The 25,180-nt window shown below is 46.2% G+C and overlaps 1 protein-coding gene across 1 annotated transcript; it reads right to left on the reverse strand.

Moving 5' to 3' along the window:
• Positions 1-1,786: 1,786 nt before the first annotated feature.
• On the reverse strand, positions 1,787-20,976 carry LOC146869521 (keratin, type I cytoskeletal 12-like). Its single transcript, XM_085637432.1, has 8 exons — positions 20,848-20,976; positions 19,425-19,477; positions 13,819-13,975; positions 8,098-8,256; positions 7,542-7,667; positions 5,210-5,427; positions 4,912-4,961; positions 1,787-2,469 (listed from the first exon to the last, which is right to left on the reverse strand). The coding sequence occupies exons 1-8, from the start codon at positions 20,974-20,976 to the stop codon at positions 2,366-2,368; spliced, it is 996 nt and encodes a 331-aa protein (XP_085493558.1). The 3' UTR covers positions 1,787-2,365.
• Positions 20,977-25,180: the final 4,204 nt, after the last annotated feature.

Here is a 25,180-nt window from a genome sequence, read left to right on the forward strand (position 1 = left end):
CCTCCACGCCTAACGCCAAAGACTGTCTCCCTCTTCTTACTGCCTTGAACTGCACCCCACACATCATTAACTCCGCGAAATCCCTCGGTATAACCCTGGACAAAGACCGTTCCACGCAGAAACACATCAGCACCATCACTAGAGGAGCCGAGCAGCAGTTGCATATTCTTAGGAAACTAAAACCTTTCCTCCGCGTGGCGGACTCCACAACTAAGGTGCATGCACTTGTGCTATCGAAATTGGATTCCGGTAGCACCTCCCTGGTGGGGCTCCTGAAAGCCTCCCTTGCAACATTCAAGGCTACACTGAGTGCTGCAGCTAAGCTCATCACAGGTTTAAAAACATGGTTATATCACTTCCGACCTTCGATCTCTGAAATGGCTACCCTCAAAAGCTCTTTCCAGCCATCAAACTCCTCTCATACTGAGGACTCACACCCATCTACCCTAGATTGGTCCCTCCTTTATATTTACCTGCTACCTCTTATATCGCTGTAATATGTTCTAGCCCTGGACTTGTGCCACATTATGTGTTCCTATTTCCTCATTTGCCATTAGTCGATGTGTATATATCTGTAAATACTGTATTTTTATTTCATATTATTTTTTTCCTCTATCGTATCCCTTTTCTTTCTACACTATTTGTAAAGTACTCTTTCGTCCAAAGGGGTCTCTTGTTCAAACTATACAAAACCCTAAAAATAAATAAATAAATCGCTAAGCTAAGGAGAGGTGTGACTATTTTCAAAAGATTACAACTATAACTGATGGGAAAGAAATTAAAAACAGGCTCTTGTTTGCTATTATTAGCTATTCATTATTGTTTCACATTTTTAAAGTGCACCTGTGCTAAAGTGCTGCTTACTGTTAATGTAATGGCCTTGCATCTTTTATGATCTATTTTAGTATCAAAGAAAGCCTTACACATTATACATTCATGGCTGTGTCATAACAAAGCAGAGCTCTCATATATCTACATTTACTATGCATATATCCCGTCTCAAATGTAGAGGTGGCGAGTTCATGTTCTACAAGAGGCTGTAATAAGGTAGGATTCACCCAGACTTTCACCAGTTAAGGAAGCAAGTGCAAAACGGGGGCAAACAAAACAGATTCCGCAGCAGTTTTGGCAAATACAATTCTCCCGTTCAATGTGTACCGCAGTCATAGGGAGCTCGGTGAGTTGAACTGGGTCACTCCATTAGAAATTGTAGGTACAGTTGTTTTAAATAAAAGTAGTCAGACATGAGTACAAGGAAAAGGAGATGTCATGGCACCACAGACATTTTTTTGAATTTCATATTATTTCCTTTAGACTGAACACCACTCACATTCGTATGCAGAATTTTTCCCTTTCCATTTTGCAGATTATTTTGATTAAAAATGGCAAAGACATGCAGAATTATTTTTCTGCTGGTTAAACCTTAGCCATGTAGACTGTTGTAAAAGTTCTTGCAAACGTTGCTATTAGGAATGCAAAATCTGTGCAGGATTCTTTTGGTATGTCAGTAAGCATAAAACCTTGAAGAGCATTGAGTGTACTCACTCTGTACATGAGCGCGCGGTGCATGGACTGCACTCAAGGGGAGGAGACCTGTGGCTGGATGAGGGACACTCTGCCACAGGTCCTCCTAGGCTGAGCATATATTCTTTGACTGCTTCATCAATAGAAAATTCGGGAAACAATTTCAACTTCAAGAGAATAAAATAAAATTAAATCTTTTCAATAAATGAATAGCAAAGTTGGGCAAGTGTTTTCTACACATTTAGTAACAGAAAATACACCCTTTTATTTAGCATTCAAAAAGATAGTTTATTGGATAATAATAGAACAGAAACAGAGATTTGTATTTTATTGCAAAGAGAGGTGAAAGGTCAGAGATGAAAACCCAAAGAAAGAGCCTTGGCACAGTGACCAGCCGATGCCCCTGCTGAGGTGGCAATGTGTGCTATCTCCACAGGTACATTTGCAAGGGACATGGCACATAAAATGCTCTCCATTGACCTAAGTTTTGAAGGTTAGTAACCAAAAATTGACTATTCGTTGTCAAAGTAAGAGCGCTCGTCCTTGGTCAATGCCAAGCCGCGTGATGACCCTCTGGGCGCCCTCTCTGTTTTCTGAGGTGTCCTCTCATTCAATGTGGGCGTCTCCTCGCTTGCTTGTATACGCGGGATGCTGGTGTTGTGTTGCTCAGTGTGTTGAATTGTCCAACACATTCTATGGCTATGTTTGATGAACCCCCCTAGGAGAAGAAGAAGAACGGGAGGGGTGGTGCTATGGAAGGGGTTCCTCCTCCCTGTCTGGGCATCTTGCTGTAGGTTTCCTGGTACATCAGCGGTTCCATAAGCAGAGACCCAGCTTCTGTCTATAGTTTCTGTTCACTTTGTTTCTCCTCTTGTGAGACCACTTTGCCATCAACCACTTCCTGGACGATGGTCTTCACAACGCGGCTTTTAACTGGATCTGGGGCTGAAACAAGAAACGAAGAGGTGAACAATGCAATGCAGGTAGTATACCTTTAGAGAAAAAGATTAGTGCATAAAGGTAAGAGAGGGTGGTGGACATGTTGGATAAAGTATGGCATTCTGATCTCATTTCACAAATCAGGCATTAGATTTTGTCATCTCCATTACATCAATTTTTGTACCTAAATTAAACATAGGTAGGGAAATAGCTTTCTAAATTGCGCCCGAACGGTTTCATTTAAAAAAAAAAAAAAGGCTCAGAATTAAACTGGTCAAAAGTAATCATGTCTGTTCCTCATGTAAATGTGCCTTTGTGAATTTCCTAATTTTGGTGTCTGTATCTTGTGAATGGTTTAACATTGAAAATGTGCCTCATACACCATTTCTAATAATGAGACTACACTTTAATTTTCACGTATCGTTGGCATTTGTATTATTTGAGACATTTATTCTAGACGTAAGCCCCTAACGCGAACCATCACATATGTCTCATTTGTGAGCACTTTCAGGCTGGTGCATGTCCCATATGTGATGATAGTATTGAAAATTGTGATAGTGTGCTTGTCCACTGTTGCTGCTGTTGTGGTGGTGCATTTATCTTATACACAGTGACGTCAGTGCATATGCTTCATGTCATTATTTGATGTGTGTTTTTTTCCTTTTTGTAACCTTGCCAATGTTAGTGCCCTGCCTGAGGGGAACATTCTACTTAGTGCATATGTCCCTTGTGAAAATTAAAATTTGTATACATCTGTCTTGGGAGAACAATCTAGTGGGTGCATATACCTCACGTGGCACTAGTGCATGTGCCGGCCACATTGGAATGCTCGCTTTGCTGATGTAGCGCCTCTGCAGATCATGCTAAAATTGCTACACGCCACTCCTTCGAACATGCTAATATTGGTGCATGTTCCTCATTGTTGATAAGTTTACATTGACGCATGTGCATCTTGAGAAGGGACTAGTTAGTGAAAGTGCCTCATATGAAGGGTCTCGTGTAGAGCAAGTGCCTCATGGTCATTTTCTAATTGGTGCATATATGTCATGTGACTATTGTCATTGGTGTTTGTGCATCATGTAAATATGAACTTTGGTGCATGTGCCACACGGGAACATCCTGATTGATGCATATGATTCCTGTAAATGTTCTAGTTGGTGCATGCACCGTATGTTAATGTGCTAGGTATAAAGGCAGTGGTGTAAGTAACTCACGCGAAGGCTCTCCTGATGGCAAATGAGCTTCATGTGAACTTGATCGTTGATGCATGTGCATTGCCGCCTAAATATTCTTTTTGGTACATGTGCAAAATATTTACAGACACGCAGGTAAAGATTCTAATACTGACCAATATCTCTCATGTAAGCATCCTGTTATTGCTGCATGTCCCATCATTGAACATTCAATCATTGGTCCTTTTATGTCATGTGACCATACTGACCTCTGGTTCTAACATGCCTAGATCAAGATGGCCGTCTTTACATACCTTGGTCATCAGGCCCTCTCCGGAGGCAGCTTTTCTCCACCCCATAGTTAAGCAACTCTCCATGGCAAAAAGGAGTGAGTGAGTGTGTGCTTGAGGGAGAAAGTACCAAAGTGTGTGATAAAAGAAGGAGCGAGAGTGGGGCCTCTACTGCATCAGATGGATTGAGTCCAAGCTCTGCCAACAGTTGGTGGTTGCAAGTAAATTCATTCATTTATGATGAAAGAGGGAATTCTAATTCTAAGAGGGAGTATTTTAATCAGGCAGTAATAAAATGCATGTTTCGCTCTTCAAAAGGAGGTTTTTCCAACACATTTATGGGGCGGTAAATAATCCTCAAACCAAAATCCCAGGATCATCCAATCATTATATTATTTCTATTTTTTCCATCCTTTTTATTCAGTGACACATTTCAAGTGCTAAACAGGTATTTATAACTTTTTCATTTCATGCATAGAACTCATGCCAACATATCATCATAAAGCAGCAATGTAACATGTGACTCTAGCACTGTCGGTGAAAAGGAAAGTAGAACAAGATGGCCGCTTACAATGTTAACTTTAGCTTTCAAAGTTGGTAATAGGGGCCAGAGGTTACCTTGCAAAAGGTAAAACAACTAGATGAGTGCAGCATGTTGTATCGTGGGAGGGTTAATGCCACAAAATGCGATGAATGGAGGAAATTCACCCTTAATTTCCTTCCTGGATTAGGCCTGCTTGAGCAATGCCACCTCTGTGCTTTCTAATCTATATATAGAGAAGTTAGGCAGTGCAGGACCAGTCTTTGGTATCTGGTGGGATGGCAAGAACTACAGCTGCCACTGTGGAACTAAGTGTCCCACACACATCCTTGGGCAGTGAGGCTTTATTATACCAGGCAGAACTGCAAACAGGTGGGGTTATGGCAACAGAACCCACCACTGTCACATCTAGCCATTATCATAACGCAAAAGAGGGCACCCTTACCTTTAGATGAGTGAGAGCCAGAACTCTTGGGCTGTTGCTCGATATAGCCACTGAAAGGAAACAACATACATACACATGACTGAGAACGCGCTTGGTTTATAATCATTCTACAAGCAATGTTTGATGTCTGGTGTCATTAGTGGTTTCAAGTAAGGTTTTTGCCAAGAGCTTTCCTGTGTCACTTTTTTGGGCGAATTAGGGCTCCTCTCTTCCCTGCAATGGCACCCCAAGTAAAGGTATTTGCCTGGAACCAAAATATTGCTAAAGTGTAGGTGTTCAGGATTTGCCATCGTCTTACCTGCCCTGACCGTCCAGCAGGCACCGGTAGGTCTCAATCTCCCTCTCCAGCCGGCTCTTGATGTCCAGGAGTTGCTCGTACTCTGCCATGTTGTTCTCCATCTCTCCCTTGATTTGCGTGAGCTCCTCCTCTACTTGACTGATCTTTACTTGAAGATGTGCCAGCTGGGCACAGTAGTTGCCTTCTGTTTCTGCCAAGCCGGCTTCAAGGGATTGTTTCTGCCGGTAAACAAGACAAGAAGGACAGGCGACACATGGTAATGGAGGGCGTTCTAAGTGGCACTGGGTTGTATGTCTGAGCATGATGAAGAATGGTTCCAGCCCATAACCCTGCCCCAAGTTCAGAGTAAAATACTGCAATCAGGTATGTTGAGGTGTGAAAACTTGCCAAGCCTGCCTTGGATTGGGATTGAAAAACAGGCATATGCCAATGAAACACATGCAGTAGACGTTTGCGACCTGAGAGATTACTGCCTAAGCCCGAGAAGAGTCCAAGTTGCTATTAAGGCAGCATGGGAGCATGTTGAATAGATTCCAACTCTCATTTCCTATCATTTAGAACATATATATTGCTTTTTCATGCAGTAGACACTGAAATATTGACCATAAGGACTGCTTGCTTACTCTCCAATTCGTCGTTACCCTCACGCTATTATTGAGCGAGTTGTGTCCCATAACTTAGGAAAGCTTTGTTTAAGCACTGGATCTATGCTTTGATTTCTTGTATGATTGTTAGTATACTTTATAGTTTATGCATGTGTACAGTTTTGTTTGTTCCTGGAAGTTGGGCTTAGTCCTTACATTTACTTAATTTACAAACATTTATTAGCTTCCCTTTTGGAGCTGTTAATGGCCCTTGACTCAGTTGCTAGAACTCTTTGGAATCTCTTTTCAGACCCATGCTGATGACATGTCATTGATTGTCAGACTAGATGGTAAATAAAGGAGCCAGCCCACACCTTCAACATGTACCTAAGGAAGGTGGCACATTGGATGCACACTGACTCCTTCTCTCTTAATGAGGGTAAAACTGAGGTTGTAGTGTTCGGGCCTGATGCTAAGTGGACCGCCAAAAGGTGGCTGAAGGAGCTTGGAGATTTCCCCGTGCCAGTGCCTCCAGCACGCGACTGGGGTGTGGGAATAGACAGGCTTCAGGCCGGTGTGGAAAATGTATGTACCACCAGTTTCAGATTATTGTATGTTCTTGATAAGTTCTTTCCTTACACACCTAAGTCTGCTAGAAGAGATATGAGCAGCCACTTATCATCTCTCGCAAGTACTATTGAAATTCTCCTTATTGAATGGGCCTAAATATCTTATCCATTGCCTCCAACTCCTGCGGTACGTTGCTGCTAGGCTAGTTGTAGGCCTGAAAAGCAATGTGTCTATTACTGCATATTTAGACAAATGACATTGGCTGCCTGTTTACGAAAGAGGTTTATTGAAAGCGCTTTCGCTCTTTCATAAAACCATATATCAGGTAAATCCCAAGATATACGTGATGCCATTTTTTCATTGTATATTCTTGGCAGAGCACTGAGATCTTCCAGCTCGGGCCAGGACAACGTAGTCTGGTAGTTCTCACAGCTAGAATTTGGAATTCCCTACCTCCAATCATTGGGCTACAATCGGAGCTGATGCCGTCTAGGAAAGTGGTCAAGACCAATATGTTTGACCTTAGGTTAGGAAATCTGTTGGTAATGCTACTCTGTCCCTCCCTGATGAGATAGCTCATGCATCCTGCTTCTCTAATCTCCCTTAAGCGCTGGTACACTTCTAAGGATGTGGCTGCTTGAGCTCTGTCAATGCAATCAGTCGATCAACTAACGGTAACACTAGTTGGCTACTATATGTAACATCCAGATTGGCAGCTCAGCGCCTGATTCCGAGACAAATTGGCTTGTTTTTGAGATTGCAAAAAATGAGATTTAAAGCCAATTCAGTGACAGTGTTCTCACTAATACTGATAAGTGCAGCCCTGCCAAATATCCCGTTTCCAAGCGTGATCAGCTGCTCCAGTCCAGAATTTTTCTTTACATTCTATGACTTGTAGGCACATTTTATCCCATTATAAAACCAGAACTACAAGCTCCAGAATGCAAAGAACTAAACATATCTGGACCAGCTACCCACTCAAGGACCTAGGAAACATGGCACTTATGTATCTTGCCTTCATTCTCTTGAGAGTGACCTATGTGCTATATAAATGGTGCTTTCATCATTATCCTGTTCTTAAAGCTCTTCCAGGAGAAATGGGGCACCTTATATGCTTGGAAAGATCTTGCGCCCTTGAAGTATCTTTAGAAAGAACTGGAATAATTGACACAACTTACCATTGCCAGAGCTGCCTGCAATTCAATTTCCAAGGCCTGGAGGGAGCGTTTCAGGTCGTGAATCTGACTCTTGCTCGACTGCACCTGCTCAACCCCGGCAGAGATTTCTTGCTTGATGGCATTGCTCTAAGAGACAGCATGGGTGTGAGTGTTAGTCACATGTCTACACATCACAAAAACTGAAGGATGAACTGCTTGACTCACCCTCTGCCAGTGGTAGTCATCTGTGGTGCATTCCATTACATCATCTTTCAACTGTCTCGGTCATTACAGACAGGGGTCAACCATATGCTAATTGGTATTTAGAACACACCTCCTCCCAAACCCAAGGCATCAGCATGGACCAGTCTGTGGGAACTCAGAATGGCTGGTAAGCCCTGAGTAGACTCGGTGATAATTTACATAGAGTCTGGGTTGGGACTTACTTGGCAACATCATTTATGGGCATTTTAGGGGACATTAATTAGTCAGGCAATATCTAGGTTTCCCATAGTTCAGTCCGCCCTATCCCACCACCCGCAAGACATGCACCAAGCAGCTTATCTCCCCTCCTCACCGCTTCCAGGAAATTTGCTTCGGCATCCCGGCGATTCTTTTCTGCCATGTCCTCATACTGGCTTCGCATGTCGCTAAGAAGCTTCAGCAGGTTGATACCTGGCGCTGCGTTCATCTCTACGCTGAGTTGCCCTTGGGTTCCCATGAGTGCCTTCATTTCCTGCAGGAGGAGTAGCAACATATCAAGGGCAGGAATCACAGGTAGGCATACATGAGATTGAAAGACTACACGGAACAGTCACCTTCTGTGCTCTTTGTATAGTTGCTTTCATAGAAGTCAATTCACCAAAATGCCAATAGTAACAGAAGTGACATCATGCATAATTTGATCCCCATTAGCATTTCAAGTGTCGCCAGTTTCCCACCGTGGGCCCCTCAAGAGCCTCGTCTTAGCCCGCGAGTTGAGATGAAAGGGGCAATGATTGTGCACCTCAAACACAAACATGGTTCTTTGAACTATATTTACTTTCTTGCTCCCGTTAGTTTTGATCCCTGAGACCACTGATGCCAAGAGTAGTGCCAGGGGTACCAAAGGGTTATTCTGTAGTTACAGCTGCCATCCCTAGTCGTCACTAATTCGCATCCATGTTTGCTTTCAATAAAACAAATCATAACCATAGCCCCATCATTGGTATCTGTGGATTACCAGACACCAAATACTCCTACAGAGCACAGTGTCGTCACTGGTTTGTAGCAGCATCTACTTTTCCAAAGGGGATATGAGTATATATTGTTTCTAAATTATAGCATTCTCTTTTTCCTTTTTAAGTGACATACTAGGCATTACCCTAAGGACATATTTTTGGCATTTTAACAGGAGCCTGTGAATTATTTTGTCTGACTTAATGATTGTAATGCTAGAATAAAAAGAACAGGAATGGTAGGGGAGGGAGGCTTGACATAAGGACAATGGTTTGCATTGATCGAAGGGTTAAGAATGTTCTTCGCAAGGAAGGCTCTTGACTACAAAGAGGAAGGGCAATTGTTGAGTGAGAAGGTTGTGAGGTGTGCTGGTAAGGAGACACAGTCTAGTTGTAGGAAACAGCTAAGATTCATTGCCTGCTGCTGACATCTGGTGTCACTGGCAACTCAGAGGTTCAAAGTCCTTTGCAGCACCAACTCTGCCTTTCACTCCTTTCAGGTTAGTAAATGAAGTACCATCAAATGTGGAAATGGAATCTAGGATCTGGAGGTGTGATGTGAGAGAAGATAATGTAGTGCAAGGGAAGAACAGATACTTGATTCGAAACAGGTATGTTTGTGGAGGAAAAGACCTGACTCGGTGTGACAGGATGTGGGCCTGACTCCGGTGTGACGGGATGTGGGCCTGACTCCAGTGTGACGGGATGTGGGCCTGACTCCGGTGTGACAGGATGCGGGCCTGAGTCCGTTGTGACAGGATGCGGGCCTGACTCCGGTGTGACAGGATGCGGGCCTGACTCCGGTGTGACAGGATGCGGGCCTGACTCCGGTGTGACAGGATGTGGACCTGACTCCAGTGTGAAGGGATATGGGCCTGACTCCGGTGTAACAGGATGTGGGCCTGACTCCGGTGTGACAGGATGTGGACCTGACTCCAGTGTGATGGGATATGGGCCTGACTCCGGTGTGACAGGATGCGGGCCTGACTCCAGTGTGACAGGATGTGGGCCTGACTGCGGTGTGACAGGATGCGGGCCTGACTCCGGTGTGACAGGATGTGGACCTGACTCCAGTGTGATGGGATATGGGCCTGACTCCGGTGTAACAGGATGCGGGCCTGACTCCGGTGTGACAGGATGCGGGCCTGACTCCGGTGTGACAGGATGCGGGCCTGACTCCAGTGTGACAGGATGTGGGCCTGACTGCGGTGTGACAGGATGTGGACCTGACTCCAGTGTGATGGGATGTGGGCCTGACTCCGGTGTGATGGGATGTGGGCCTGACTCCGGTGTGACAGGATGTGGACCTGACTCCAGTGTGATGGGATATGGGCCTGACTCCGGTGTGACAGGATGTGGACCTGACTCCAGTGTGATGGGATATGGGCCTGACTCCGGTGTAACAGGATGTGTGCCTGACTCCGGTGTGACAGGATGTGGACCTGACTCCAGTGTGATGGGATATGGGCCTGACTCCGGTGTAACAGGATGCGGGCCTGACTCCGGTGTGACAGGATGCGGGCCTGACTCCAGTGTGACAGGATGTGGGCCTGACTGCGGTGTGACAGGATGTGGACCTGACTCCAGTGTGATGGGATATGGGCCTGACTCCGGTGTAACAGGATGTGGGCCTGACTCCGGTGTGACAGGATGTGGACCTGACTCCAGTGTGATGGGATATGGGCCTGACTCCGGTGTAACAGGATGCGGGCCTGACTCCGGTGTGACAGGATGCGGGCCTGACTGCGGTGTGACAGGATGTGGACCTGACTCCAGTGTGATGGGATGTGGGCCTGACTCCGGTGTATTGGAATGTGGGCCTGACTCCGGTGTGACAGGATGTGGGCCTGACTCCGGTGTGACAGGAAGTGGGCCTGACTCAGGTGTGACAGGATATGGACCTGACTCCAGTGTGACGGGATGTGGGCCTGACTCCGGTGTGACAGGATGCGGGCCTGAGTCCGTTGTGACAGGATGCGGGCCTGACTCCGGTGTGACAGGATGCGGGCCTGACTCCGGTGTGACAGGATGCGGGCCTGACTCCGGTGTGACAGGATGTGGACCTGACTCCAGTGTGAAGGGATATGGGCCTGACTCCGGTGTAACAGGATGTGGGCCTGACTCCGGTGTGACAGGATGTGGACCTGACTCCAGTGTGATGGGATATGGGCCTGACTCCGGTGTGACAGGATGCGGGCCTGACTCCAGTGTGACAGGATGTGGGCCTGACTGCGGTGTGACAGGATGCGGGCCTGACTCCGGTGTGACAGGATGTGGACCTGACTCCAGTGTGATGGGATATGGGCCTGACTCCGGTGTAACAGGATGCGGGCCTGACTCCGGTGTGACAGGATGCGGGCCTGACTCCAGTGTGACAGGATGTGGGCCTGACTGCGGTGTGACAGGATATGGACCTGACTCCAGTGTGATGGGATGTGGGCCTGACTCCGGTGTGATGGGATGTGGGCCTGACTCCGGTGTGACAGGATGTGGACCTGACTCCAGTGTGATGGGATATGGGCCTGACTCCGGTGTGACAGGATGTGGACCTGACTCCAGTGTGATGGGATATGGGCCTGACTCCGGTGTAACAGGATGTGGGCCTGACTCCGGTGTGACAGGATGTGGACCTGACTCCAGTGTGATGGGATATGGGCCTGACTCCGGTGTAACAGGATGCGGGCCTGACTCCGGTGTGACAGGATGCGGGCCTGACTCCAGTGTGACAGGATGTGGGCCTGACTGCGGTGTGACAGGATGTGGACCTGACTCCAGTGTGATGGGATGTGGGCCTGACTCCGGTGTGATGGGATGTGGGCCTGACTCCGGTGTGACAGGATGTGGACCTGACTCCAGTGTGATGGGATATGGGCCTGACTCCGGTGTGACAGGATGCAGGCCTAACTCCGGTGTGACAGGATGCGGGCCTGACTCCGGTGTGACAGGATGCGGGCCTGTCTCCGGTGTGACAGGATGTGGACCTGACTCCAGTGTGATGGGATATGGGCCTGACTCCGGTGTAACAGGATGTGGGCCTGACTCCGGTGTGACAGGATGTGGACCTGACTCCAGTGTGATGGGATATGGGCCTGACTCCGGTGTGACAGGATGCGGGCCTGACTCCAGTGTGACAGAATGTGGGCCTGACTGCGGTGTGACAGGATGCGGGCCTGACTCCGGTGTGACAGGATGTGGACCTGACTCCAGTGTGATGGGACATGGGCCTGACTCCGGTGTAACAGGATGCGGGCCTGACTCCGGTGTGACAGGATGCGGGCCTGACTCCAGTGTGACAGGATGTGGGCCTGACTGCGGTGTGACAGGATGTGGACCTGACTCCAGTGTGATGGGATGTGGGCCTGACTCCTGTGTGATGGGATGTGGGCCTGACTCCGGTGTGACAGGATGTGGACCTGACTCCAGTGTGATGGGATATGGGCCTGACTCCGGTGTGACAGGATGTGGACCTGACTCCAGTGTGATGGGATATGGGCCTGACTCCGGTGTAACAGGATGTGGGCCTGACTCCGGTGTGACAGGATGTGGACCTGACTCCAGTGTGATGGGATATGGGCCTGACTCCGGTGTAACAGGATGCGGGCCTGACTCCGGTGTGACAGGATGCGGGTCTGACTCCAGTGTGACAGGATGTGGGCCTGACTGCGGTGTGACAGGATGTGGACCTGACTCCAGTGTGATGGGATGTGGGCCTGACTCCGGTGTGATGGGATGTGGGCCTGACTCCGGTGTGACAGGATGTGGACCTGACTCCAGTGTGATGGGATATGGGCCTGACTCCGGTGTAACAGGATGCAGGCCTGACTCCGGTGTGACAGGATGCGGGCCTGACTCCAGTGTGACAGGATGTGGGCCTGACTGCGGTGTGACAGGATGTGGACCTGACTCCAGTGTGACAGGATGTGGGCCTGACTCCGGTGTGACAGGATGTGGGCCTGACTCAGGTGTGACAGGATGTGGAGCTGACTCCAGTGTGACGGGATGTGGGCCTGACTCCGGTGTGACAGGATGCGGGCCTCAGTCCGTTGTGACAGGATGCGGGCCTGACTCCGGTGTGACAGGATGTGGGCCTGACTCCGGTGTGACAGGATGCGGGCACTAGTCAGCAGAAGATGTGGCGAGGGGTTGACTATGGTCTAGCAAGAAGGTGTATCTACCAAACAAAGATTTCATCAGTAGGACCATGGGTTCTGAAAATGACTGAATGATTCAAGTGAACGATAGTCCTCCCTTTCATGATATCCCCTCCACCAATCATCACATTTACAAATGCCTGTAACTTGGCCAAGGATACAACAGCCTTAGAAACAACAGAGCCACCAGCCCTAGACTTCTTGAGAGTATAACCATATATGTTCTTCTTGGAGCAAGCAATGTAATGCTGTTCACTTCTCAGGTGTCTCAGGTTTGCAATGCAAACCTGATATGATAAGCTGTGTGCCAGTGCATTGGTGTTAGGTGAATAGTTGCTTTCTGCCACACCTTTCCCTTGTATCTGTTGACTCTGCCTTGAGAAATGGTAATAATTCATACTGTTTCAAGGCAAAGTGTAAGAAATAGTTGAAATGTGTCAAATATTCTCTACATCCCTATTGCAACTTACCTTGTGATAACGAACAAGAATTCTCAGAATCACTTAGTAAACTGCTAGATCTGGAATGGAGGATTTGTTCAAAAGCACCAATTTCAGCAGGAGAATGTAACTAACATGGCTTCCCACAGTTCCTGCACACCTCAGATTTTTGTCTTAAATGCAAACTCACACTCTCCTGCATTTCCCCACCTAAGACATTTATAAGATCCCTTGACCTCATTTCTTGTCAGGGGTTAGCAAAATTGAGTTTATCATATGATATTGTGTGCCATGCCTTTGAAAAAAGCTCCAAACCAAATCACGAAGATTTTTTTCAAAGATTTTTCTAATACAGACATCCACAATTAAGGAAAAACTCTGATGAATCAGAAAACAAATTTCAAGGGCATGTAAAAAAAAGTTTTTAGCCTCCATCTATGTCAATACCAGCACTTTCATGTCTCTTTAGAAGTACAACAACTGCTTTTACCTCTTCATGGTTCTTCTTGAGGGCAGCCAGCTCCTCTCTTAGACTCTCAACTTCTCCCTCAAGGTCAGACTTGGATAAGGTCAACTCATCCAGCACCCTACGAAGCCCGTTGATGTCAGCCTCCACACTCTGGCGCAGGGACAGCTCATTCTCGTACCTGGAGAAAAAACATAAGTAGGCATGTGAATAGCGTGCAAAGAAAAAACACATCTGAAAGAGCAGGTTCTTACAACTGTGGCTTCAAGCAGGTAAATTAAAGATTGCAACAGCACAGTGCCATAAGCCCTGTGGCATTTCAAATTTACAACTAAATCCATATGCTTTTTTTAAATAAAAGATGTAGAAGTACGATACTGTTGGTGACATCTATAACAAGCGACTGATAAAATGCCTCTATTGGAGAGTTATAGAATTTCTCTTTAAATACCCTTCTGGTGGTTTTGGTCTTTAATTGCTAGATCAGTTTCATACAAAATTCCCAACATGCAAGTTAGACATGACTGTTGGAAATTCAAGTCTACCAAATCCTTCAGGATAAATCATAGTTTCATTATTTTCATAGTCGTGCTGAGGCGTACTGGATCCGCTGAAGTCTTTTCTGGAGTTTGGTGGTGGTTCCGGCGTAGAGGGAGTTGCCGTAGTCCAGACGGCTGGTGACGAGGGCCTGGGTGACCGTCTTCCTGGTCTCGGTGGGGATCCACCGGAAGATCTTTCGTAGCATGCGCAGGATGTTGAAGCACGACGAGGAGACGGCGTTGACTTGTCTGGTCATGGAGAGGGTGGAGTCCAGAATGAAGCCCAGGTTGCGTGCGTGGTCTGTTGGTTTGGGTGCGCTGCCTAGGGCGGGGGGCCACCAGGAGTCGTCCCAGGCGGAGGGTGAGGAACCCAGGATGAGGACTTCCGTCTTGTCCGAGTTCAGTTTCAGGCGGCTGTTCTTCATCCATTCGGCTACCTCTTTCATCCCTTCGTGGGGGTTGGCTCTGGCGGTGGCGGGGTCGTTGGTGAGGGAGAGAATCAGCTGGGTGTCGTCGGCGTAGGAGATGATGTTGAGGTTGTGCTGGCGTGCGATGTCTGCGAGGGGGCTCATGTACACATTGAAGAGGGTTGGACTGAGCGAGGAGCCCTGAGGAACGCCGCAGATGACTTCGGTGGCTTCAGATCTGAACGGGGGGAGGCGGACTCTCTGTGTCCTTCCGGCGAGGAAGGAGATGATCCACTCCAGTGCCTTCTCCTGGATTCCGACGTTGCTGAGTCGCTGCACTAGTGTACGGTGGCAGACAGTGTCGAAGGCCGCGGAGAGGTCTAGGAGGATGAGGGCCGCTGTTTCTCCGTTGTCAAGCAGAGCTCGGATGTCATCGGTGGCTGCGATCAGGGCGGTCTCGGTGCTGTGGTTGGCCCGAAAGCCAGACTGCGAGAGGTCGAGGGATCCGTTCGTCTCGAGGAAGGCGGCCAGCTGCTTGTTGACGGTCTTCTCGATGACTTTTGCAGGAAACGGGAGCAGCGAGATGGGGCGGTAGTTCTTGAGGTCGGTGGGGTTGGCTGATGGCTTCTTTAGTAGAGCGCTGAGTTCGGCGTGCTTCCAGCTCTCCGGGAAGGTAGCGGTGTCGAAGGAGGTGTTGATGATGTCCCGCAGGTGGGGCGCGATGACAGCGTCGGCCTTGTTGAAGACGTGGTGATGGCAGGGGTCGGTAGGAGATCCGGAGTGGATGGAGTTCATCGTGCGGATGGTGTCTTCGGTGCTGATCGGGGTCCAGGCGTGGAGGGTGGTGGTGGGGGGCGGTGGTTCGGTCGTGGCGTGCGTCGGTTGAGTGCTGAAGCTGTTGTGTATGTCTGCGATCTTGTTGTGGAAGTAGGAGGCGAGGGAGTTGCAGAGGTCTTGTGAAGGGGTGATGTCGTTGTTACCGGCGTTGGGGTTGGAGAGCTCTTTGACGATGTTGAAGAGTTCCTTGCTGTTGTGTGCGTTGTTGTCCAGTCGTTCCTTGAATGCGGTTTTCTTGGTGGCGTGGATGAGTTGGTGGTGTTTTCGGGTGGCGAGCTTGAGGGCAGTCATGTTGTCCGGTGTTGGGTCTCTGCGCCAGGTTCTCTCGAGGGCTCGGCAGTTCTTCTTAGAGCTCTTGAGTTCGTCGGTGAACCATGAGGCTTTCTTGCTACCGGGTCTGCTAGTCGGGGTCTTCAGAGGGGCGAGGTCGTCAGCGCAGTCGCTGATCCACTTCGTGAGGTTGATGGCCGCTTGGCTGGGGTTCGTTGCGCTGGTGGGTGGGTTCTTGCTCAGGGCGGTCGCTGATCGGCTGTGATCTTGTTCCAGCTTCTATACAAGCCTGCTTTCTGTTACTTCAGAGCACCAACTTGTCATCAACTACAGCACAAAAACTGCAAGAATCTTTCAGTACCCCGGGATGCCTCAATTCAGGGCACTTGTTCTAGATTGATGTGCTAATCTTTTCTAACGCATTTGTCACAACGTGTACACTTGAAAGAGGCTGTTGCCAAGTTCATGTTATTACTCCAGGCGTACAACTGAAGCCATAAGAAATGAGGGGTGCGTAATCCTTAAAAAAAATGTTTATAAAATTACCTAATTAAAGTAAATGCTTACCGTTGCCCCACCCGCTTTGTCTCGTGGGGATGATAGCATGTACCCTGAGGCTTTTCGCAATTTGATGAGAAATGGATCTGCCAAACAAGACTTGAATATTAATTAATTGCACCTATGGTGATGAGAGGGAGAGTCTGGTCTGGAAACAAAACTGTTGATTTAGCAGTTTACTCATAGAAATGAAACACCCACCAGGGTTTGTATATAAAGGCTCAGAAATCCAGCCATTGCACCAGCACCTTCTACTCTCCTACTCTGTGGCAATTTGAAGGGCAGCAGTTCTTCGGGAGCATCATGTCTTACCTCCATCATAGCACTATGTAAGACCAACTAATGAGAGAATACATAAACGTATATTCAATCAGTTTGTAACACTTGGTGGTATAGGCTCTTGTCCATTTAAGAACCAGTTCTCAATAGCCTCTCAACAATCACAGTTAATAAAGGGGGCGAGGTTTAGTCTCAAGGCTATAGGTATCTAGGGGCAGATTTACAAGCCACCTGCGACACTTTTACGCTGCTGTTGTGTCACTTTTATGATGCAGCAGCGTCGTAAACAATGCCCCCCGTTGTGACACGTTTACAACGTGACGCATCTATGGAGATGCGTCACGTTGTAAAGCCCCGCATCACATTATACCTGATGCAGGTATGCAAGTTGGGCGTTCCGACTGAAGAAAGCCTCGTAAAAGTGACGCAGTGAAATCTACAAGATTTCACTGAGTCACTTTTACGACTCCACTGCGTCAAAACCTTACGCTTGCTTGAAGCAGACGTAAGGAGTGGCACAGCATGTTTGAAATAGGCCTTCCGAAGCATTGCTGGAGTTGCATCGTGCTTGCGACACGACTCCAGAAATGCGTTGCCTTTATGCCAATAGATGCGTCACGCATCTGTCAATCCTTGCTCCACGGTGCGCCGCATTGTAAACGTGACGCATCTATGGTGGCGCAAGAGTTTTTTTGTGTGACGCAAATTAACTGACGCATCTCTGCTAATATGCAGTGATGTGTCAGTTCTTGTAAATCTGCCCCTAGTGCCTAGCAGCCAATTTGCGGACCTTGAAATCAGGCGTCCTGTGTGCTCACCTTATCAAATTTGTGAAAAATCACTTGAGTATTAGGCAATCACTTTATTTCCATGCCGACAGTAATGTAAAATGGCAAAGGCTGTCCCTAAAAGGCGCCCCGTGATAACATCTGCTGGGGGTCTGAAAAGATCAGTTTTGGCCACTGTAGAGAGCCAAAAAAAAAAGGAGGGCCGTCCTGTCCCCAGGATCGGTAAGCACACCAAAGTTGTTGCGAAAACTCCAGTCCAAACTGGGACCAAGTATTTTTAAACCCCCTCCTATCCAGGGGGAGGTAGGGGGCACCGCCACACCTTAGTAGGGGGGAAAAGGGTTAAAAAGCCTTGCTGGCCCTGATGCTACTTTCTTTTGTTTAAGAAGATTTTCTCATTCATAAACATTTACACCAATTGGCACCAAAAATGGACAGCAATGGTGTAAGTAAATCCATTTTCAAGTGTAATTCAGATTATGTCACCACTAGTCATCAATTTATATTGCTAAATCATTGCACTTCAGTAACAAGTTAAACTTTGGAGTGAAACCATTTTGCTTTTGCAAACCGTGCAAATTGCTAAAATTGACTGTTTGCAAATGCCAAACACTCATCAAAGATTTATGAAAGGCTTTGCAGTCACAATCTTAGGTAATCGCAATTTTTTGCAATTACTTAAAATAGCGAATGCAAAGAGAGAATCACAATTTGCGATTCAGTAAGCACATGTGGCAAGCATTTTCTAAATGCAAACTGTGGATTTAGGATATGCTATTACCATCGAATTCGAGTCAATGGTAACCATATGCAATATTTGAAAATGCACAAATCTGCTTTTTTCATAGTGCCTTGCAGCATAAGTGCACTTGCATGTACACATGTCTCTTTGGGGTGCTTCAGGGGGACCTCAGGCCCCTGGGCACACTTGGTTTTGCATTAACTAATTTGCGATTACCAATTTGGTAATCGCTAATTAGCTAATGCAAAACCATTTGCACCTATGGGCCTTGTAGTAGCGAATGCAGTAGTATTATCTAATAGTGATTACCTAATTGCGATTGTGATCTTTAGCAATCGCTATTTTCTTACATATCATTTTGCATTCCTTACATAGCGATTACCTAAAATTAGCTTTTTATGGAATGCTGAATTGATTTTCGATGCGGCCCTAAGTTTTTTCCATTGTGTTTGTGTCTCCAACTATGGGGTCAATTAGAATGTCGGGCGGATCACCACCACCCGCATTGCGGTGGCGATCCGCCCGATATTCTCTCCCACTCGCATGCCATTTCCCCCCGCCATATTACTATGGCGGGGGAACCCCAGCGGACGGAAAGACCGTCCGCCGGTTTTCCGCCCGGGCAATGTGTCGACTGGGTGGAAAAAGGTTTTAATATGGTGGCGGTGTCCGTTAGACACCGCCATCCATATTACGATACACGCGGGGATTTGTCTTTCCGTGGCTTCATTGCCGCCACGGAAAGGCATGCGGTCCTTGCCATTGGGGGCCCGTAGCGGGTCCCCAGGAATTTTGGGGGGTGCACATGGGGGTTACCTATGGTACCCCCCTGCATTTGCATGCACAACATGGCAGGCACCGCGCAGTGCCTGCCACGTTGTGCATGCAAATGCACAACATGCATTTTTGGCATTGCAGCGGGTGGTGCTGAAAGCACCGCCCGCCGCAATGTTAAAAATCCAGGATGCGCCTGCCAGTGTGGCAGGCGCATCCTAATCACCCCCATGGGACCGCCGCACTTATGGCGGGCGTCCCTTTTTACGTTGGGATGGTGGGCGGACTTTCCTAATGATGCCCTTAGTCCCAATTTCATATTTTAATTGTGGTAAAGCTAGATTGCTTAGTCCCTTGTTGTGCTGGTTTCCAAAATAGCGAATAATCGCTCTTTTCCTTGTTCATCTGATGCAGAATAATACTCAGTTTAAATTACCTGTAGCGCAAGTACCGGGAATGGACTAAAGTGGAGTTACTGAGCTTGTAAACCTAACACAAAACTTTATGTTGTTAACAAAGTTAGCTGGAATTCTTATTTTTCTATTGGTATATCCACTATGCTAATAACAATGTTCCAGACTCTGGAATAGGATGTTTTATAGGAGAATTTGTAGTTTCTCTATATTTCTGTATAAAACAGCTCAATTGCCAGTTGCCAGATTGCGACATGTCGGTAGAATACTATGTTTTCAGTCATGAGATTTTCTTTTCTAAAAATAAATATTTCCTTAATACCTACACCAGTTAGACCAATTGAGGAAATTAAAACTAAAATCTACCAATTCCAGATTGTAGTATATTTTTGTAGAAAATCCCCAAAAAATGAAACATGCCTTCATGCTGACATGGAGTGATCAGATGTCTACTTGCTGCTAATTCAGAGCACTTATGCACACAGATTTCCCAGGGAGGAGTCATGCTAATGGATTAAGCTGTATGCATGCTGGACTGAATTAGAGAGAACCAGCGACATGTTTGGAGCTAATTTGGAGTTATTGGGTTCTATATACTGAGTCACTCTATCACTCTGTCACTCTGTCACTCTCTCACTCTGTCACTCTATCACTCTGTCACTCTATCACTCTGTCACTCTATCACTTTGTCACTCTATCACTCTGTCACTCTATCACTCTGTCACTCTATCACTCTGTCACTCTATCACTCTGTCACTCTATCACTCTGTTCCGCTGTAAAAGTCAGTAGTCTGCGACCTATTACAATCCACCATTTTTCAACAGTGTACTGAAAAACAATTGCTTTGGCTCATCTCTATTATTGAGACTATTTCAGAGTCTAGAGTTGTGCCTTGTGAGGGTTTTAAATGCAGGAGAGTGTATTGTTGACTGATTTGCACCTTTCCACAAAATGGGGGCTACTGAATGAATACATTGACATTTGATTGGAGCGATCTGCTGCCCCAAATAAGCATCCTGGCACTATCAGCATGTGACATCACAGCAACCATACTAGACCGTCTATTTAAATGTAGTGGATGTGAATTCTCAGAGAACAGAAGCTTTTTCTCAGCATTCAGCTGCAAGCATCTGTTCTGCATGTACTTAGCAACTCCACTTTTACAGCTTTAGAATCTCTTCTATGATTTTGTCTGCTTGTTAGCCAGCCAGCCGGCATCAGCTGAGTGTCATCCTTGTATGATAAAATGTTGAAACCTCAAAGGTCTGCAACTTGTGCCTTTGGGGCTAAATAGATGTTGAATAGGGTAGGGCTAAAGGCAAAACCCTGAGGGGAACTGAATCTCAACTCCCTGTAGGAAGAGTAATAAGGGGGAGGAGTACATATTGATGTCTGCCTTACAGAAATCTTTCCAGCCATTGTCTAACCATATCTCTCACTCTCACTTTGTCCAAAAATTCAAAGAAGATGGAATGAGACACGGTGATGAATGCCTCCAACAGGTCCAAAAGGATTACCATAACTTTATGGACCTGGTCTATATTAGTGTTTATGAATTCAGCTACTTTTAGCATGGTAACCTCTGTTCCAAAACCTGGACAGAAACTTGACTGAGGCCTATGGAAAAGTCAGTTGTCTTCTAAGTATTACTGCAGCTGCTTTTCACTAGCTTCTCCAGCCTTTTGGAAAGACCTGGCAGCCTAAGATTGTTTAGATTTCTTGGATCAGCATCAAGCCTCTTTAAGAAGAGAAGAAACTGTGCCCTCAGTCTGTTTCTAGAGATTGATTAATTAATGTGTTAACCGTAGGGTTGTAAGTGGATGCCGCACATTTTAGGATCAAGGGGTGGATAATGGAACCAAAGCTATAAGATAATATTGCCGGGACATAATCTTTTAGCTATTTTGTTTTCAAAAACACTGAGGCTGATTGCCGAATTTCACCCCCATCATTTGCCTCTCCAATTGTGTGGATATTTCTGAGTGTTACGAAAGGAACTATAGATAGTTTCTACTTTCTCATGAAGGTAATCCGCAAAACTATTTCATAGTGCTTTACTTCAAGGCACTTCCTGTTGGCAGGCAACAAGGGTGAGAAAGATTTTCACTATTTTGGGTCATTGCTGCAGATGCAATTTGTACAGAGAAAACCACGACATGGACTTTCAAAAGGGACTTCCTGAAGCCCTTCAAAGCCTCTTTATATAACTTTTTTGCCATATAGTCATCCTTTTCCTTCGGCGCGCATTTCTAACCATTTGCTGTTTTATTTGCCTGTTCTTAGAACCAAGGGGAAGATTGTTTCATTCTCTTTATTGAGCTCTTTCTTCTTGGCAATTTTGTCTAATGCCCTAAGAAGGTTATCATTGAATGAAGAAGTGTCTTTTACCAAGTTTCCTTCTAAGGAGATTGAACAGTGGGCAAAGGAATTAGAGATGATTTTTGGCTTGCAGTTTTGTGCAAGTGTAATGATTCCTGAAAGGGAGAAAGGAACTAAGAAACGATTAGACAAGATCAGAAGTATAGGGCTGCCCATCTCCAGCACTATGTAGCTGGAGGAAATTTAGATTTTTCACAGTGTGGAGGGCAGAAAGTCTGGATTTTTTTTAAAGACACAGAGGATAAGATTACGTAAATCTCCTTTATTGTGCAGCTCACAGCAGCAACAATTGACGAAATCTAGAACCTCAATAACATTCAAGTAACATATAAAGTCCATCAGCACAAAGCATTCTCCCATCTTTGTTGAAGTTGTGCACCGAAAAAACTTCTGTAACTTTAGTTTTCCAAGTGTAGTATTTCCTATTCTGAAAAAAAAATTAAAGACTGTCAGAAAAAACACTATTCCCCACCAGGGAAGGTTTCAGAGGTGGGATAATCTTAGCCTTTGTGTCTTTAATAAAATCCAGATTTTCTGCCCACCATGCTGTGAACAAGCTACATTTTATTGCATGACACGGAGGCTAACATTATGTAAGTTTAAAGTGCATTTAATACATTATCAATAGCACTACTAAAAGGTCTAAAATAACAGCTTTTAAACATTGTTTAACCCCTTCGACGCTCATGACGGAACCGTTCCGTCATGAGCGTTCTCATAAATAAATAAAAAGAATTTTGTTGCTCGCCCTGCATCGAAATGCGATGCAGGGCGAGCAACAAAATTCTTTTTATTTATTTAATTGTTTACTTACCTGCAATTATCCATATTCCGGTGTTTAGTACCCCCCACCCTGCCCCTCCCCCGCCCCGCCTTTCCGCCCCACGGAACTCCCTCCACGAGCCGCTGCTGCTTCAGTGTTAAAAGGCCGTGCTCTACTAGAGGGTGTGGTTCTCCCTCTGGGCCTGTTAATTTTCCTTTGAATGCTGGAATCAGAACCGGAAGGTCTATACTCATTTCTAGTAGGATTGAGAACCATGCCTGCGATCTCCACACTACTAAAATGTCTTTGTTCCTGCGAGTGTGTACTAATAGTCTGGGAAGCATGAAAAATGGAGGGAACGCATAGGGTGTTAGATCCTTCCAACTGTGAAGGAAGGCATCCACTCCCAGTGCTTGAGGGTCCGGCTTCCAGCAGAAGAAATTGGGTAACTGAGTGTTCAATCTGTCTGCAAACAGGTCTACCCCGAAAGGTCCCCACATTGATTGGATGGAAAGAAAGATTCCCTTGTGTAATTTCCAATTGCTGGAATCTTTGAAATTCCTGGAAAACGAATCCGCGACCCCATTGCTAAGGCTGGGAATATGTTCCGCTATTACTGAGATGTCCTTGCTTAGGCAGTAACTCCAAAAGAGTTTGGCTAAATCCGTCAGACCCTCAGGCTGAGGTCCCTCCATCTTGTTGACATATCTAATTGCAGAAACGTTGTCCATTCGTAACATGACTGAGTATTTTATTAAATCTTTGGTGACACAATGGATTGCATAGGAGCCTGCTAGTAACTGCTAGTAACTCTGAACAGTTGATGTGCAATCCCTTCTCTTGTTCTGTCCAGCGGCCACCAGTTGTCGAGTTGCTGCATCTGGCCCCCCGTCCCTCCAAGCTGGCATCTGAGTATATCATTATCTCTGGTTCTTCCCTGAAAATCATGCAAATCTTAGTCTAGAGTTGCAATTTGGGAGTAGAATTGGTCTGTTCTCAGAGCTTTGACTTTGAGTCTTTGAAGAGCTTGGTAATATAGGGGGCCTGGGTAAATAGCTTGGAATATAGAAGACAGAAGGCCAAGAATCATTGCTCGGGTTCTCAGACGGAATTCTTTTTTTCCTAATAATCTCCTCAGTTCTTTGCAGTGTTTTCTTTGTCTCGTGTTTACAACAAAACCCAGGAACTGTATTTTCTGCCTTGAGATTGTGCAGGATTTTGTCTTGTTTTTAATGAAGCCTAAGTGTGCTAGTAGTTTTATTGTCAGGTCTGTGTGAATAACAACTTTCTCTTTGGATTGGGCCATTATAAGAATGTCGTCTAGATATATAATCAGCCTTATTCCCCTTGAACTGAGCCATCCCGCTACGGGGCGAATAACTTTGGTGAAATACCCAGGAGCTGAGGACAACCCGAATGGGAGGCTGCAGACCTGCCAAAGTTTTCCGCCCCAGGTGAATTACAGGAATTTTTAATGAGGTGGCCAAATTGGGATTGTGAGGTAGGCATCTTTGAGGTCTAGATGGGTTAGCCAGTCCCCTTTCATTAACACATCCCTTAAAATATGTATTCCCTCCATTTTTAAGTGGTTGTAGACCACCCATTTGTTTAACTCTTTTAGGTTTATCACAGGTCTTAGTCCTTTGTCTTTTTTTTTTACTAAGAAGATATTGCTTACGAAACCACATTGTGTCCCTTCTTGTATTAGACCTTTGTCCAATAGATCTTTTACCTCTTGTGATACTAGTGTTGAGTCCTTGTGAGAAAAGAACATTTCTTAGGGTAGTCTTCTTTGTACTGGGGTACCAGTGAAATCTATTTTGTATCCCCTCACTGTTTCTAAGACCCAAGGGTCTTCCTTCAACATATTCCAGTTCCCAGAGAATTAGGCTAATCCCCCTCCCACTTTTAGAAGGGTATGTGATAGGTCTTTAGTAAGTCTTATCTGCTGAGAAACCTCTCTGTCTCCTTTCTCCTCTGAATCCTCTACCACAAGCTCTCTGCCTTTGCGTATAGAAGGATGAGTACAAGCCAAAGTTTGACTGGAATCTTTGACCTCATCCTTAAAAGGGTCTTGAATTACCTTGTCCACGGCCGGGGAACTGACACCGTGTTCTCCCGTCCCTTCCAAAAATTCTGTCCTGAAAAACTCTTTTACTATCCTTCTGGGATTTTTGAATGGAGCTGAAAGCCCCCACATACTTTGCCATGTCTCGGATGAAATCATCCCCGACAAGGAGCCCTTGGCAGAAGCTCCACCTTCTTTGGAAGCCAATTCCACAAGTTTTGGGTCGACTTTTAGGAAGACGCTCTTCCTTCTCTCGTTTGAGAGCGCCATGCTGGCATTTCCCAGGAGGCAGATTGCTCTCTGCGCCCATTGGCGTGCCTCGTTTGGATCGATTAAGGAGTCATCCATGTAGGCCTCTTCTGCCATTTCGAACTTTTTGGTGAATGGACCAGATAGATTGAGTAGTCGATGTTGGCATGATTTAAGGCCTTTGTCAATGCCTTTTCTTGGCTCTTTTTCCCCTTTGGCGATAAACATTACAACTTTGGGCTCAAGTTCTGGGGTTGCAGTTATTTTGTCTGGTAGGGAAGGAAGTGGACATGATCATATCTCAGACGTGATCTGACAT

Source organism: Triturus cristatus, chromosome 1_1 (genome assembly GCF_964204655.1).
Source record: "Triturus cristatus chromosome 1_1, aTriCri1.1, whole genome shotgun sequence".
Lineage (NCBI taxonomy): Eukaryota > Metazoa > Chordata > Amphibia > Caudata > Salamandridae > Triturus > Triturus cristatus.